The sequence below is a fragment of the Siniperca chuatsi genome, linkage group LG6 (assembly GCF_020085105.1).
Source record: "Siniperca chuatsi isolate FFG_IHB_CAS linkage group LG6, ASM2008510v1, whole genome shotgun sequence".
In the NCBI taxonomy this organism is placed as follows: Eukaryota; Metazoa; Chordata; class Actinopteri; order Centrarchiformes; family Sinipercidae; genus Siniperca; species Siniperca chuatsi.
Genome location: NC_058047.1, coordinates 2,252,502 through 2,269,645, shown reverse-complemented (window position 1 = coordinate 2,269,645; position 17,144 = coordinate 2,252,502). Strand labels below are relative to the sequence as shown.

The 17,144-nt window shown below is 41.2% G+C and overlaps 1 protein-coding gene across 12 annotated transcripts in view; it reads right to left on the bottom strand.

Annotated features, from left to right (window-relative positions):
• The window catches only part of mast2 (microtubule associated serine/threonine kinase 2), a 190,422-nt gene that overhangs the window by 94,842 nt on the left and 78,436 nt on the right, over positions 1 to 17,144 (bottom strand). Inside the window, exon 1 of one of the 12 annotated variants that reach the window (XM_044199313.1) lies at positions 10,770 to 12,607. The exons of 10 other annotated variants lie outside the window; for them this stretch is intronic. In XM_044199313.1, the coding sequence (XP_044055248.1) occupies positions 10,770 to 10,808 (39 nt within the window). In that variant the 5' untranslated portion in view covers positions 10,809 to 12,607. Of the gene's footprint in view, positions 1 to 10,769; positions 12,608 to 17,144 lie in introns of those variants that run through there. One more of the 12 variants, XM_044199315.1, reaches the window with a different exon arrangement.

Here is a 17,144-nt window from a genome sequence, read left to right as displayed (position 1 = left end):
CCAACACTGTCATCTGTTCCCAATAAAATTTCTTCATTACATTACGAATGTACATTACATGTAGAACACTTCAAACCCAAAGTGGCTCTTCATCAGATATTGGAAAAAGGATTGTTATGATATCTGAATTGAAACTCAGGTATTATATTGGCAGTAGTGATGAAATTTGTGTTGAATTTTCAAACGACAGGAATAAGATGCAGTTTGATCACAGTAACGATCAACAAGCATCCAGTGTGTCTGAGACAAGTGAAGCGAAGAAAGAACTGTGCTGTCTGCCCTTTTCTTCTTTTTCTTTTCAGCACTGGAGTTATTGTGGGTGATTACAATAAGTCAAACAGTGCTGTACATCTCCCTAACACTCAGGCTCACACTTTCCTCCCACCCTCCCTCCCATCCTCCCTCTGTCTCTCTCTTACACTTCGACACCAGGATGGCAGCAGGCTTGCCACCCTCTGGGCTTTAGCTTTTATCATGTTGAGAGATGTCTGCCCGCAGGACGACAGATAAAAGGAAGACGAAGGGGGAAACGAGGAGGAGGAGGAGGGTAAAAAGAAAGAAGCGGGGTGGTTATGGAACCATGCAGGGAAGGTTCTGTGGGTTCAACTGAGAAAAGAAGCTGCAAGAATGACAATAAGGCATAAAATACATTGTAATTATAACGCAGTGTGAAGGTTTTTGAAGTTGAGTTCAGGGCTCCTAGTGAGCAAATCCAATCTCACTATGGGACTCGGACTGCAATTGACGCTATTGTTGTTATAAATGATGGATTACTTTTTTTTTATTGTATACGATGTCAAAAAATACAGAAAACACCCCTCATGTGTTCTTCTGTTTCTAGTAATGCCATCTGTATATAATGTCCATAGTACCACTTGTAAATATTTTCATTATACTGCTCTATGCTGCATTTATGCACACACTTTATATCCTGCACTTGCTTATTGCACTTCTGGTTAGACCTAAACTGCATTTCATTGCCTTGTACTTGTACATGTGTAATGACAATAAAGTTGAATCTAATCTAATCTTAGAGGCCAGGGTGACGTCGTCAACAGCTTCAGTCCAAAAACCAAAGATATAAAATTTATATATTCAAATTCTCACATTTGAAAAGCTGGAACCATTCATTCTTTGCCGTTTTTGCTTGATAAATAATGATTTATTGAATATCAAAATTGTTGTCAATTAATTTTCTATCGACTAATAGCGGATATTAACTGAAACATACCGAATTTCAAGGTCCGGTCTTGACAAAATCTCACCTCAGAAAGATCCATTTAGTACTCAGTCAAAGATCATTTGTGAGGGAATTTAAAGTAAATATAAGTATCAGACTCTGTAATGGCAAATACCCAATATCAAAACACTCAGACCTGGATCGGGGCCGAAAACATTTTATTTGGACCTTCCTACATATATTTTTTTTAAAAACACAGCGCCTTTCTGTGTGGAGTTTGCATGTTCTCCCCTCCTCTTTGCGAGGGTTTCCTCCGGGTGCTCCAGTTCCCCCCACCATCAAAAACATGTATGTTAGGTTAATTCTCCTGTCAGGGACCAAGGGGCCGGCTTAGAACTGGAGTTGGTCCCCGGGCGCTGCACAGTGGCTGCCCGCTAATACTTAGCATGGGTTAAATGCAGAGAGCAAATTTCACTATGTGTTGTCCTGTGTATGATTGTGCATGTGACGATAAAACTTATATTTGATTTGATTTTAGTCCTCGACAAGCTTTCTTTATGGTGTTCAATAAAGACAAATCGATACAAATATTCAGGCTAACTCGACTTTATGAGACAAGGTTATTTCAATATGGGGAAATGTAGCTCCATCACTGATAATCAATCACTGCTACAGACAGATCGTTACACTGTAGCTGACAGCATTAAATACTCTTTGCCACTCTCGCCTTCCTCTATATGTCTGGTTTATTGATAGACTAACAGGAAGCCGGCAGAAATTACATCCATTTTTCTTGGAGCACACACAGCGCATTAATAGCTCTCTGCATTGTCAGATAGTGCTGAGAAGCCATAGCGGCTGATTTTCTAGGCTCTTGATAAGCAGCAGCTGCAGTGATTTCTGCACAACAGTGGACTGGGGTCATAAGTTATTGCACCGCTTAACAGGAGCAGAATATCGACTTACCACAAGGAGCAGAAAAACACAAGGATAAAAGCTCCGGAGAGGGAAAATCAACAACGGGAGGGAACAAGATGTTACTCTAGTTTCTGAGTAACTTTTTACGTGAACTCATATGACCTAAACTTTTTTTTCAGTCTTTTTCCTCGTTGTAATATTCAGTGGCGGAAAGTAACTAAGTACATTTACTCAAGCACTGTAGTTAAAGGCAAAGTGAAATATAAAACCAAGTTCTTATCCTGTGTCCCTGTGTTAACTGTTCAGTTAATTGTTCTTGGTATATGTAAAATATATGTTAAAAAGAGCTTTTTTAGTGTTTATAAATTAAAATCCCTGTCTTTCCTCTTCATGTAAAAATATTTTTGATGGCTCATTCTGAACTCAGAGGTGTAAAACCCTGCCCTTCATATAAACCACACATTTCACCTCATTAACATGTAGGTTGCAGCAGGTAGCAGAGTGATATCATGAGGCAGTGTTTGGATATATGTGCACAGCAAGTTGGTGCTTTTACTGTGCCCACATGTTGCATTTAACTGGGAAATACTTCACATGACAGAAGCTAAAGACACTTTAAATGCCATTTCTCTTTGACTTTAAGTACAGTTTTTCTTTGTTTTCTTGGTACTTGTACTTTACGTGCATATTTCTATTTTATGCTACACTAGTAGTTAATATTAATTGCACCATGACCAGCTACAACACTAAACTGCATTAATGATATTAGTCCAATAATATAATATATACAACAATTTAACAACGGGGTCATCCTTAATAAGTAATTTTACTTTTGGGTTAGGGGGAAGGGTTAACGTTAATGGTAAGTTAGGGTGACCTACTTTAAGTATACTGTACTGTTAACACTCCTTGTGGTGAGACAGTTTAATCAACTATTTATTCATAATAAACACTGTGCATCGTAAGTCATTTCTGTCATCTCTAAATGATGCTGGAGTGATGCAAGGAAGATAAGCGAGTAAAACATGCGAAGAGGTGCGTTGGCTTAGCGGAAAGCACCCTAATGTCCTGAGTCTTACCTGGCTGAGCTCTGAGGCCATCTCATTGGTCTCCTTGATAATATTCAACCTTAAACTGTACCAGCTGACCGAGCGTCTGCAGGCCAGAGACCTCCTGTCCCTGCCTGCTTCTTCATTAGCCCGGAGCACCCGAGGACAAGCCATCACAACCACAACACACACACAAACACTCCCAGAGGACCTCCTGCAGGACTGCGGTCCATTCCCAGCGAACCCAACACTTTTAATAACCCCTAATCCATAAAGACGATTTGCTTGTTTGCTTTTAATTGGCTGGATTTTGCCGTCCATTAGCCTCATCTGTGTTTTTTCTCTCTTCTGGGTTTATTAAATCTCTCTTTCACACAGTCACACACTCACCTATCATGAATTACTCAACCCATTTTGCTTTGACATTGTTTCTCTGCCAAAAGACGAGATTACCCAGAGCCGCTGAGCTTTTGCAAGCCCTGTAAGGAGAAGGGGCATTCAGGGGTTAAAGCCATAGAAGGAAAAGTGACATTTCTTTTTTCTCTCTCTCTCTCAGCCTGGGTACCTCAGGGTCATCAATATTTCACAAGAGCGAGGGAAGGAGAGCGGCACGCTCGGTCGACTGTGGCTGGAGGAGAGGAATGAAGGAGGTGGAGGAGGGAATGAGCAGAATCTCTCCATCATCCTGAGAGCCACTGCCTCGACAGAGCACCATTATAACTTAGAGCCAATACAGTGTATGATTAAAACAGAGCAGGAAAGAGCACAAGAGTCAATGAGATCAATAAAAAGAAACAAGAGTCTGAGAGAAAATTAATAAAGCTAATGAGCAAAAGAGAGGAGCAAAGGAGCAAAAGGGAAAAACTGAGTGGGGGACGACATGTGAAGGCTGAACATATTAAACACCACTGTGGGTAGTCTGGTTTGTCACTGTATGATTTATATGAGTCATTAAAGTCCTATACTGTAGATAGACTGGCATTGTTCTTAAGGGCTACCAAGCAACCTGGAATACAATGGGTTGCCAACTGGCTTGTTATGTCCAACCAACAGTCCAAACCCCAAATATATAGAGTTGTGAAGTGAGATGAGTTGTTTCAGGAAGTAGTAGTCTGGTTCATGTACTCACTGACAATGTGAGGTGGCTAACAGTTGGAGCAATTTAAGTCTTGAATGGACATAGGACTCTCCCGGTTAAATGATCAGTACAAAGATGAAAAACTGTGTAAGAAAATATCTTGTTCTTTGATAAAAGGTCTAAGGTCAAAGCCTGTGGACATAAAAACCGAAGAAGAGAAGTCAACTACGACTCCCAAGGTGCATTTTAGTTAGAAACATCCAATCACAGAGCTTCAAATTCTGTTGCATGCTGTGCTATCAGTGAGCTGAACCTAAAGATTACATTTTGTAGAAACCTGATCAAATATTCAGCAGTTTAAATCAGTTCTCTTTCACATTCTGGGATGAGTTCAACTATTACGGTGCAGTATTTTGTTCCTAACTTCAATGACAAAGTGTTTCTGAATTTTAGGAGTGTATGTTCTTTGTCATTTCCATCCAGTCTGTCTCCTTTTTCTTCTTGACTGATACACGAACATTTTCAACTCGTACAGACACGTCTTTGTGTCAATTTGCATTGCCCTTGTGAGAATTCACATCTAATCGTGACTTTCCATCGACTTTCTATGCAATCACGCTGCCTCTAAAATTTGCTTTGCATTCTGTCTGTGAACCTGGAACCACCTAATGTTTCCCATCTTTTGATAAAAAATTTAATCAATTATAAAAATTGGTGTACATTGCTTTTAGCCAGTTCAACACTATTCAAAACATTAAAGAAAAAGCAGAAACAGAAATGATCATGTTAGCTGGTATGATTTCTCAGCATTTGTCTTTCTTTTTAAAAGGAAGATTTTAAACTTTGTGTGACTAAAGGCTTTTTTTAGGCTGTGTGTGTGACTGTGGGATTCTTCCTGTGGGCCTCTGTCAATGTTTACTATATAGAAGCTTTCACTCTGGACCCTGTGTTCTGCATCGCTGATTGATTAACGAGCAGTAAAGACAGAAAAGACTCCCACTCACTCTGTAATTCACTCTACAGCAGCTCTATTCGGAGCAACTTCTCAATATTAAATAATTCATAAAACTAAATTTATCGTCATATTTTGATATCTAGTCATGCAGACAGTTTTGGTTTTATTTGTTCAAATTTTGAGATATCTGTCTCTGGGATTTCTGTCTCCACCTCAGTACAATGTAGGTAAGGGGAAAATGTATTTCTAATGCTCACAGGATTGAAAAAATGGTTCTTTTCAGAAACAGTGTCCCCGTTGCTCTGGATAATCCACAAAACACACTGTCGACGTTTTTTTTTTATTAGAACTACTTTAGGCAGGAAAAACAGTCCCTAAGGAATAAGGAAGCCTGCTTGTATTTCATTTCCATGAAATGTGAGTGAGCAGACACGGAGCGCAGAGTATGCCAGTGAAGAATCGTCTCTAAATCCATGTGACAGCAATTTGGGATGGAAGGAGACGCCACCTGATAGGAGCCGATTGCGTGCATGTTGGTACCCAGACAGGCTGATGTCAGCACAGAGCCTCGATAAAGATTCTGGATTTAATACACAGTCGGGAACAGAGAGGCTTTTGTTTCTGGAAAAGAAAACGCCTGCTGCTGTTGGAGCTGTGAATGGCAGCACTAATCCCGCTTCTCTCCACACTACAGCGGGACACATGATCACACGCACAGAAGCATACAGCACACATGCACAAGCTGAAGGACCCACACCTATTTTACAGAGGCTCAATCCTCACCATTAAAGGCTAGTGCGTGTACTGTATTGTTTCATTATAATTTTTATATTAGGGAAGGCATTGGAGTGGTGCCATCTGGTTGGAGTGCAGGAGTGAAATGGGAAGGTGTAGCTATCTTACACACAACAGCATGGGGGCCAGATTACAAGCCCTCCAGCTGTGGGAAGACTTTTGCAATATGCAATCTGAAGATGATTAGTAAAAAGTAAATATATCACACCTTACAGACACATCTTCATTCTGCAGTTAAACCTTCACCCATCAAGCACAACCAACGTCCCCTCAGAAGCATTGCAAACCCAGCCAGCACTACTGGTACAGACACTTAAGCCCACTGTACTAATGACTCTTGTCTTGAACATAATAGTTTTATTGTTTTTGTGTTTCTCTAAGAACAGCCCGCAGTGGAGCGCCACTGTAGCCGCATGGTTAAGGCGCATGCAACATGGCCACGTGGTAGCAACCGTCGCTGGCGACCTTTCTTGCACATCATACTCCTCTCTCACCCCCATTTCCTGTCTGCCTCTTCAGTGTCGCTGTCTACTAAAGGTTAAAAAAAATAAGCCCCAAAAAATAATTAAAAAAACAAACAAAAAGAACAGAATGCAGCCATTTATTTGTCCCTCAACCCCTCCTTCCTTCATATTTCCCTCTTTACCCCCACATCCTGTAATAGAAACAACAGAGAACTACAAACAGAAAGCAGTAACCAGCTTCACTTCAGTAGAATGACTCAGAAGTTAACCACGGTCGCTATCTGTTTGACCTTTCACCCTTAACCGCATTTACAATCTCTCACAGCCGAGGTCAAGTGGTGGAGTTCTGCTCTCTGTTTGGTCTCTAAACACCACATATCCTCCATCTTCCTCAGTCCATCAGAGCAGCCTGATAGAGTCCTGATGGAGTAGCGACCTCTGACCTCAGGCTATATGCTATCTGACCGGGGAAGCTAATCAGAGGACGCGTGACCTGACAGGGCTTCAACGACACACAAAGAACAAATGCTGCTCACGCATCCTCAGTATTGAAGTGCTATATGTAATGTTACAGTAAGCGTGGGCTGGTCTGTTTTTGGTGTTTATGACCCGTTAGAGGCGAGTCCTAAGGACAGGGATGTTGATCGGCCCATCCAGCCATCCGTCTGTCCAACACTTTGATCCAAAGTAAGACATCTCCCCGAGGGTGGCAACTAATGATTATTTTCCTCATCCACTTATCTATTTATACCTTTCCATTTTTCTCTGTTAATTGGTTGATAAATGGTATAGCTTATATAGTTAGCTAGTTAGTTATAGTATAGTTTATAATGATAACAACTAGGCAATTGATCAATTAGTAATCGAGAATTTATCTTCAACATTTTGTATTGATATTGTATTGAAGGACTCATGGTTGGACATCATGTTGCACTCTGGAAAATTGTGTATGGCATCCGTAATCTGACATTTAAACGATTGATTAATGGATTCTGTAATAGATAATGAAAATAGTCATTACTTGCGGGCCTTTATGAGATAGAGACAAGCTTCGAAACATCACATTGGTGAAGATGGAACCTATTTTATTTGATAAATTACTTAATCTATTACTAAAGTTTTCAGCAATGAATTTTCTGTTGATCAACAATTCGATTAATTGTGTAATTGTTCCAGCAATAATCTCAACAACCACTGGCAAGATTCTCTTGAAATCTGGTATGGATATTTGTGAACCCCAGAAGCTTAATCCTGTCACCTTTGGAGACCTCCCTTGACCTTTCCTTCAGTGCCATCAGGCTTAAATACCCGTTTCATCAACACTTTGATGCATGATAATTTACCTTGAAAACGAATGGCCTAATCTCCATGAAAGCTGCTCTAGACATTTATAAACTCCAGAGGATGATTTGTTGAATGCCTGACCTTTGGGCCATAATTTCCACTTCAAAACCCGAAATATAACAACCCAAAAGGCCATGGAATTTCCTGATGACATTCCTGTTCCCCAGAGGATAAAGCCTTTTGATTTTAGTGACCCCATTACGTTTCCTCTGGCACTACCCTTGGGACAAACTTTTACATTTTATCTTCACAATGTTAAGATTCTAAGAATAGCTAAATTATGAGCGTGTAGTTAATTCAATTCAACACTGCAGCCTCTAGGGGCCGAGGTTTCAGACTGTTGGTCATGTTTTAATCCGTCCAGCCGACTGTATTGGTTGCCAACTATGGGAATCCAGCCACAAAAAGGATTTACAGAAACAAAAAGTGCCAGAGGACCGCTCTCCCAACAAACACAAACACACCAAGCCCAGACAGAGCTGCTGTGTGGAGACAAACAAAATACAGTTGTCAATCAATGTCTCAGTTTGTCTGCTTGGCAAAGTTTTCACATAAAGGGATCCTCTATCCACGAAAACACACACATCAACACTGCAAGATTCTCATTTCCTATTAAGTGTGAGAGTTATGGAGTTAATGCGTCTTGTGCTTCTAGTTTCAAAATGAAGCCTCAGCCCTTTGTACATTTCTCACTTAAACTATAAAACCCTGCATTTTTTGTGAGCATGCATGCATGAAGACATCCTATTAGAAGCCACTGCATAACAGCATGCTGCTCTTAATAGTTGAGAGGACATTCTTTAATGATCTGTACTATGCTTTTATATTTGAATTTGTTGAAGTTCTAGGGTGTCACTTATAAACACTTTTGATTACAGTGAAGATGTAATATAGCTTTCTAATGCAGCAAAACCTACTGGATTATATAACTCATGTATACTCATGAAACAAAGTATTGTTGCACTGAAGTTTGCAATGCAAAATAAAAGTGAGATTAAACATGGTCAAGGAAGAGTTGCAGATACTGCATAAACCAACTTCTTGTGGTGTACCTCAAGGGTCAATTCTGGGCTCTTTATCTCTCCATTTACTCCCCCTCGGTCACTGGGAAATAAGTAGAAGTAATATATCTTTGAATTTCTATGCAGAGGACATGCAATTACACCTTCAAAATTGACAGTAATGACACTTACGTTTAATGATAGAAAATAAATGAATCAAAAGCTAGATGAAGAGAGTTTGTTATAGTTTGTGTAAATATATTATCAAGACACTATCACATTGTGAAACCTGTATCTGGAAGTTAAAGCCTGAGATAGAACAGGTGCAGTGAAGTCCTGAAATCTCAGCAAATCCAGGTCATTTCTCCCTGCCTGGTGTCCTCATTCGAGGCCTACTTCGTCTCCACACAAAGCTATTTAAACACTGTAAATACTGGATCTAGAACATGCTTCAGAGTGTGAGGGAAGGGCTGATGGGAAAGAGGTTATCTGAGGCTGAATGCTAAAACTGACTCAAACATACATTACTATTCCCACCCTCTCTCAGGGGTGGATGAGGGGCTTGAGGGGGGAGACTGTTGTTTGCTGACTCAATATTTCTGGAGCCTCTCCATCTACAGCCCTGAAACCCTGAAAGCACTAAACTGGGATGACAACGTCTGATATGTGTAAATGCAAGAATAAAAAACTGAAAAAAACATTTGATAAATGTGCTACTGACATATTTTCTCACATTCAAACACTGATTTAAATGTGCATTCCAAAGCTTTTGCATGTTTTAGTTAATTTACTTCAAATCACATTGTTTGTTTCTGCTGACCATTTGACACAGTGGTGGTTTAGATTTCCTAATGTGGTCTTCATACATTCCAGGAAGCCACTGGTTTCCATCAATTTATGTTGAGAATAAAAATCAACATGCAGAGATATGAAACTTGCTTTGAGATACTGTGGCTAATGAATCCCAGTTAACATCATGTTTGCTTGATATTGCTGTTTAAGTTACCTTGTTGTACATAATACCATATCTTAGAGTGTAACAGATCACTTGTTAAGAGCAAGTTTTAAGTGTCTTTTCTCTATAAATCTGATGATTATATATTTGACTAATCGATAATTTTGTTATACTGATACAAAATGACCTAAAATGGTTAAAAATGCTCCTAACAAGTTTCAAAAGCCCAAGGTGACATCTTCTATTGATCCATCTATTGATTGGTTATTTTGTCCCACTAACAGTCCAAAAGCCAAAGATATTCAGTTTACAATTACATAAAACAGAAAAAAGCAGCAAATCTTCATATTTGAGAAGCTGGAACCAGAATTTGTTGTTTTTGCTTAATAACTGACTTAAACAAACTGGATTTGAATTCATTTTTTTGGATGTGTGTGGTGATGTGTTCAAGCTAAAACTACGTGTTAAGATGCTCTTTAACTCGATTTTCATATCACTCTAATAAGATAACGAACTAAAAGATGTTAATACATTGGTAAGTTCCTTTTAATATATTTCTAAAGTTGTAAATGTCTGATATTTTTCAACGGCCTGATATAAATATGACAGCGTGTCTTTTTGTGTTTTGATACATGACGGCTTGTTGTTGCTCACTGGGCTGTGGCGTCATTTATCGACTACCACCAGAGAGAAACTGGATAGGTCTGGTGAGATAGTGTGAGCGAGTGAGAGGAGTTTGAGTGTGTGTGTTAAGAGTGCTGGTATGCTTTCTTTCCTAATCATCTGGAAACCTGATAGGGTAATTGTTCGAGTGTGCATTTGAACAATGACGCTGTGTCAAAAAATCGCAATGTGTGCACAGAAATCTTAGTAAGAAAAAATGCTGAATGTGGTTTCCTGCCCACATTCTTTCCTTTAACCCTTTACCGAATCAACTGCTCCAAGTCAAATTCTCAATGCGTGACCTTTGACCCCTATGAACTACAGAGGAATCCTAAGCTCCACTCTTGAGTAACAAACTGATTCTTACCTGGAGACCCCTGCGCCTCAAAATACTCGAGTCATCCATGATTCCGTGAGCTCAGATATCTTTTCCTTTTTGGTTTTCTTTTTACAAAGCTACAAAGTTCAGGCACTTTCTAGGAAGTCCGTCCACATGCAGGAAGTTACAATACAGCCTCCTCGTTCCTCCTTTCTTTGTCCATCAACTGTCAACAAATTGCCATGCCATCCAAAAACAGACCGAGTTGCCAAGCAAGTTATCCTATATTCAAGAGACTGTCCTCTTTGCAAAACAGCCCTCTGCTCATTGTCCAGGTCTGTAAAAAAAAAAACTCTACAAGCCCTGCTTTTTCTTTGACGCTTCTTCAAATGAGTCTCCAGTTGAACAGACCTGGTTTGGTTCTTTGAAGAGCATTCCTGTACACACCTCAAAAGAGAATTGGTGTCAAAATGAGTGAAAGTTTCTAATTAAAGTGGATCAATAAATTTGAAACCCAAGGCTTCAGGGATATTCCATTTTGGCCATCTCTGAATCATTCCAAAAAATGTTTTTTTTTAAAAACCATAGAGAAGAAAATTAAAAGCAGTCTTCTAGTTTTGGCTCTGGATCAGAGCATCAATTCTCTGTTTTTTACTTCCTCTATCTCTTTTGTTTATACCAGCTGGTTGTAGAGAAAGGTGCGGTCTAGATGTAAACGACTGAGGATCGTCCTCTCCTCTCTTTCGCCGTCAGAGCACGTGTTGTTCCTGAACTCGGCCTCCGTCGGCTGCTCTTCCATTCATCCGTTCAGCGCTGGACACACCCCTCCGCCTCTCTCTCTCATACAGAGGTAGAGAGTCTACACCCCAGCGCTCGCCTCTCTGCTTTCTAACCCACCGTTCTCTTGTCCTCTCCTTTTCCGTCCACCTCCCACCCTTAAGGCACTAGTCCAGAAGAGACTCCACTGCCTCCATTATTCATAGGTGACTCGAAATAGAAATTAATGACGACAATGGGGTCTCAGGGGGTGGATGAAGGGAGGGAGAGGAGGACTGAAGGGAGGCGAAATATAAATGGGGAAGGCACCAGCTTGCTACCCTCTGGCTTAATTAGAGCCGAGCTGTCCCGAATGAGGTCCCGAAATCACTGCAAAAACACATGCAGGGAGTTGGCTTTCAAGAGTTTCTTTCAACAGGGGTGTCAGTCGGGACAGACAGACGGAGTGTGTGGATTGATGAGTGAGTCCACAGAGTTTTTCTCAATCACTTTTTTCTGTTTGGAAGAAGAAGAAAAAAAAAGAGAGAGAGAGAAAGGGAATCCAAAAAACAGTAACACACACACACTGCCCACGCTTAAAGCCACTGGACTCGCCTGGCGGCAGAGAGAGCAGACAGAAAGCAAGAGGTTGTTTGTTTGCTAGCAAACGCATAGTCCACTACGCGAGGAGGCACCTCGCATCCATCTCCATGCCAACCGGCCAGGCCAGATTCCATCTGGTTAAAGTCGGCAGGAGCTCAGGGACTCCCACACACACTCACTCACACACACACACACAACTGTCGACTCCACATGCAAGCCCTGTCACACACACACTAGTCATCTCTTCATCTCCACGGCCCTCTTCTGCGTCCTCTCCTGCATCTCTCAGTCTTTGGTGCTGTTCCAAAAGGCTGCAGGAAGGAGGAGATCCGGCACAGCTGAGAGTTATAACACAAGAGGAGGAACGAGGGAGGAAGGTCGAGTGGAGATATTGTTGTCCTCCCTTTGAGAGAAGTGCAGATGTGGCCTCTGAGCAGATCCCTTCCTTCCTCTCCTCCTGTTCTTCAAATCTCTCCGTCTCTTCTGTTGTTGCTGTCTTTGCTCTCTCTTATGTGTCAGTATGCTCACATGCTCTGACTCCTCCCCTGTTCTTTCATCACACACTCTCCCTTTCTCCACCTCTCTCTCTGCGGAGACGGCCAATCAGGCGCGAGCAGAAGACAGAGACTTTGCTGGCGATGAATGGAGGGAGGACAAGTGCTCCGCCTCCCCCTCCCTCACTCCCTTCACTCCCCTTCACTGTGTGTCCGCCACCACAGCTTCACTCACTCTAATCAAAACAAGAGGGTGTGTTCACAGCGCGCGCACACACACACACACACACACACACACAGCAATCTGTGGTTCATGTTTTATTATTGTGTATGGATGAATTAATCATGAGTGCACTGATCAGAGGCTTTGGATGATTACTTATTCAACATGATGAATTTAAACACAGACAGGTCTCTTCTTATTCAACACCCATTGGCTCCATCTTCTCAAATGTGACGATGGCCAAAAATAAGTGGACAGGCAAACATTACACCTAAATGTGATAGTTGAACATGTCATACCAAAGCCATGTTCATTAATTTGCTGCTCTAACAGCCTCCACTCTTCTGGTTTCAGTCTTTCCACCAGACCAGTCAAGCTCCTCCACACCAAACTGGGAAAACCATTTCTTTATGTAGCTGCTTTGTGCACTGGGACACTGTCATGTTGAAACCGGAAAACACAAACTGTTGACACAAAGTGGGAGGAACACTATTGGCTAAAATATCATTGTATGCTGCAGTATTAAGATGTCTATTCATTTGGAAAGTACAGCAAAGTACTTTTAGCCACATGGTGTATCTGTGCTTTAAAGTAAATGGGCTAAAATGTGCAAAAACACTGCAATGGTCCTTAAATAACTTACAGTGTATCATCATAAAGTGAATATCTTTGCATTTCAGACAAAAGAAGCTATTTGGTCACTTCGGTTTCCTGGAAATTGTGATGCACTAAATGTTCAACTGAAATTAGATTATTGATAGGTCTAGGGGATATAGCTGAAACATCTATCACAATAACATGTTTCATTTCAGTCGATATCGATAATTGATACTTCTTAATTACCTATTTTTAAAGGAGCAATGTGTTAGAATTTAAGACTAAAGAGTTTAAAACATTCAAAAACAGAAAAATACAACCATACACCTTCTGAATTCAAGTTTCTCCCTTTAACCAAACTGAGGCCAGCTTAATTGCCTTGTTAACTCATCGTAAAACACACTTTATTCAAACCCGACAGAAACAAAATAAAACTCACCAAAACCGTCTTAGTTAGTCTTTCCACTGTTCCAACAATCACCAACTCTGGTTTGGTGGAAATAAATCCTTAATTCACTGCGTTAGATGTGAAAAATATTCTGGCTGTACAGCTGTCGTTGCCTCTCTGATGCCCGACCTCCCTCTCGCTCCTCTCCCGCTTGACGACTCTCCTGTCCCCGCCTGAAGCTGCCGTGACTTTGTCGTCCCCGGAGTCAGAGTCCTGGTCGGAGCCGCTTTAAATCAACTCGGTACTGTATTCCCTGTCGTCAAACTGGCCTCCATCTGTCCCGGTCCGGCCGCATTCACTGGGAGGCTGCCGGCTCGCCCGGCTCTGGTTCGGGTGCCCATATCGGCGCACGACAGCACCGCTCCTGAAAACCTCCTCCTCTCGGCCGTCCAAAGCTCCTGTGCTAGAACCACTAAGTTAGCTGCACTGCTAACTGAGCTAATTTCAACAACAATTTCCTCACCGTCTGCACTCACTTTCTCCCTCCACACTGTTTCTGTTGTTGTTGTCACGCGTCGATGGTGCAACCGAACAACTCCTGTTAAATGATTGGCTGTTTGCGTGTCACTCGTAGCACGCTCCATAATCAAGGGATATGATAGGCTGTCCGTGAGCCGGGACGTATTTGTTATGTGCTTTCATGGCGGTTTGCATTTAATGCATTAAAGAAAACTACATTCTATCGAACAATTTTCGTATTGCTACTGATGAGATGTCTATCGCCGGTACATATCACTATCGTTTTATCGCCCAGGCCTAATTATCAATAATGAAAGTAAGTGTTAGTTGCAGAAATAATTCCTGGAAATATGTTTTTTAGATACATTTTCATTGTTTTGGAGTTGAATGTCATTATCGTTCCATCTGAATAAAGACAGGATGACAAATAATGCATAACAGCCTATGTTGAAAACCAGGGCACTATTTTTAGCTGATGAGCCTCCTCTGCAATAAACAGACAGAGAGACAGAAAGGGGAAAAAAAAGGGAGAACGAGGACAGAAAAAACAGATACAAAGGGAAATGTAGGCAGAGATTTTGAGGTAGAGAGGGAAGAGAAGGCAAAGTGGCTGGTGTCCTCCTACGCTCTACAGAGAGCGATGTACTGATGACTCACAAAGAGATGAGAGATTGTTAATAAGGAGGGATGGGTGGGTTGAATAACTAAGAAAAACACCACTACTTCTCTAACAGTTGCAGGCGATAAGGAGCTGGTCTGCGTCTGTCTGCTGGCGCATGTATGCATATACTGTGATTGTACAGCATGAACACAACATATTGTGCGTCTATGGACAGATCAGTCGGTTCAGAATCTGACTGGCCTCTCTTTGTGAGGAGAAACAAGACCCTGAGTAATGTTGGTGTAACATTATGGAGGCCCCTCCCCTCTTTGTCGGGCCCCCCAGCTCCTGGTCAGAGCCTCTGTGTTAATGAGAGCAAAGGTCAAAGGGGCCACAGAGAGGAATGTTCATACAGCCACATTGAGACTGACTGACACCGGCTCACTGACCGACTGGGTCGACTGACTGGTCGTTGACCGTCTGGTTCTACAAACGCACAGAGGCCCAGATAAGTAGCTGGTTTGCAATCCATCCAATAGTTGTTGAGATATTTCAGTCTGGACACTGCCATCCCTAAAAATATGTAAGCAAGGAGATTACAAACTAAATCATTGGCAGCCTTTAGTCTTGTCACTGCTCTAAACCAACCTAAAAAAGAATTTAAATGAATAATAATAAAAAATTATTAAAATGTTAACATTTGGAAGTAGCCGTAAAAGTGAAGTATTTTGTTTTTGTCTTTCACTCAAGTCCACAGTTTCACTTTTACTAAATGATAAATACAGGCCATGAGTTTAACCACTGCTATATACTGTGTGTCTACCCTGAACAAAAGGAACCACTGGATTATGTTATTTTTATCTTACAAGATGCTCAGAAACCTGAGTGTAGGAAAAAAGGAAGAAAGAGTGATGGTGAACGAGAGAGAGAGAGAGAGAGAGATAAGAGAAGAAGAACTGTTTTCTTCTCTGCTTCATACACAACTAATTAAACCAAAAGCCTGTTCCTGCTTTGTTTTACGTCTCTGCTGTATTGGGGGTTAATTGAAGCGGTGGCCCCGGCTGTCTGTCAAAGACGAACTGCCACTGAACTCTTTCTCTTATTTCTGAGTCTCGTAAAAAGAATAAAACAACTCGTGTTTCTTTGACCTCCCACCCTCCCTGTTTGACCAGAGAAACACTCAGCGCTCAGATAGCGGCAAATCTGTTTTTAGCTGACAGCGTCAGGCTTGTTGAGCCCTGTCAAAACCAGAGATCCAGTTACCTGACTTTCTAGTAATGTTTCAGTGTCTAGTAATCGGAAGGTTCCTGGTTCGATCCGAAGTGTCCTTGAGCAAGACATTGAACCCCTAACCACTCCTGATGAGCAGGTCGGCACCTTGCACGCCAGCCTCTGCCGTCAGTGTACGAATGTGTCCATTTACCAATTTATCTCTAATGACACTATAGTTAAATCAGAGCTCATTAGAAAACTAACTACCAAAATCTCCTAAAAATCAGATTATTTAATGCCGGTTCATCCAAATATGAATCAAAACAGCAAGCTGTGAAACTACAAAACTGTTGTGCTGCAAGAGATACTTTTATAATCTGATTTTCCACAAGATTTGTGTTTTTTTTATTTTCATGAGTTTTCATAGTAATACCAGATTTATTTATTAAGTTTTAACTAAAACTGCAAATAACGAGTCCATGTATGGCTAGACAAAATGCAAGTCGAACATGTGGACGCACGCATGCACTCAGACCTGTTCGGTTCATACAGACATCACATAATGCAGAGTGATTTCGGGGCGGTTACTGAAGGTTCGCAAAGTCAAACGGTTTGAAGGGAGAGGGTCAAGGGTGAAAAAGACGTCGCATGTGCACACAGACTCACACACTTTCATACACATGCAGTCATTTGAGAGTTTCCACTGGACACTTTTACACTGGCATGTTATCGTTTCACATTCCTGACTAACATTCGGTCTAACGTGATGATACGGAAACAAGTGACCTCCGACTGGTAGAGGCTGAAGATAGAATCGAATATCTCTGACCATTGAGCCCAAAACACACACACACACACGAGATATAGACATGTGCTGTGAGTATTATCATTGCACAATATTGATAGAATATGAGGTATAATGAACTTCAATACTGTAGGAGCAACATCAGAGGCAATAAATCTAAGAATGGACTAAGTAACAACGCACTATAAAATCCTATTGTTAGTGTCCACTGACAAATATGTGCCA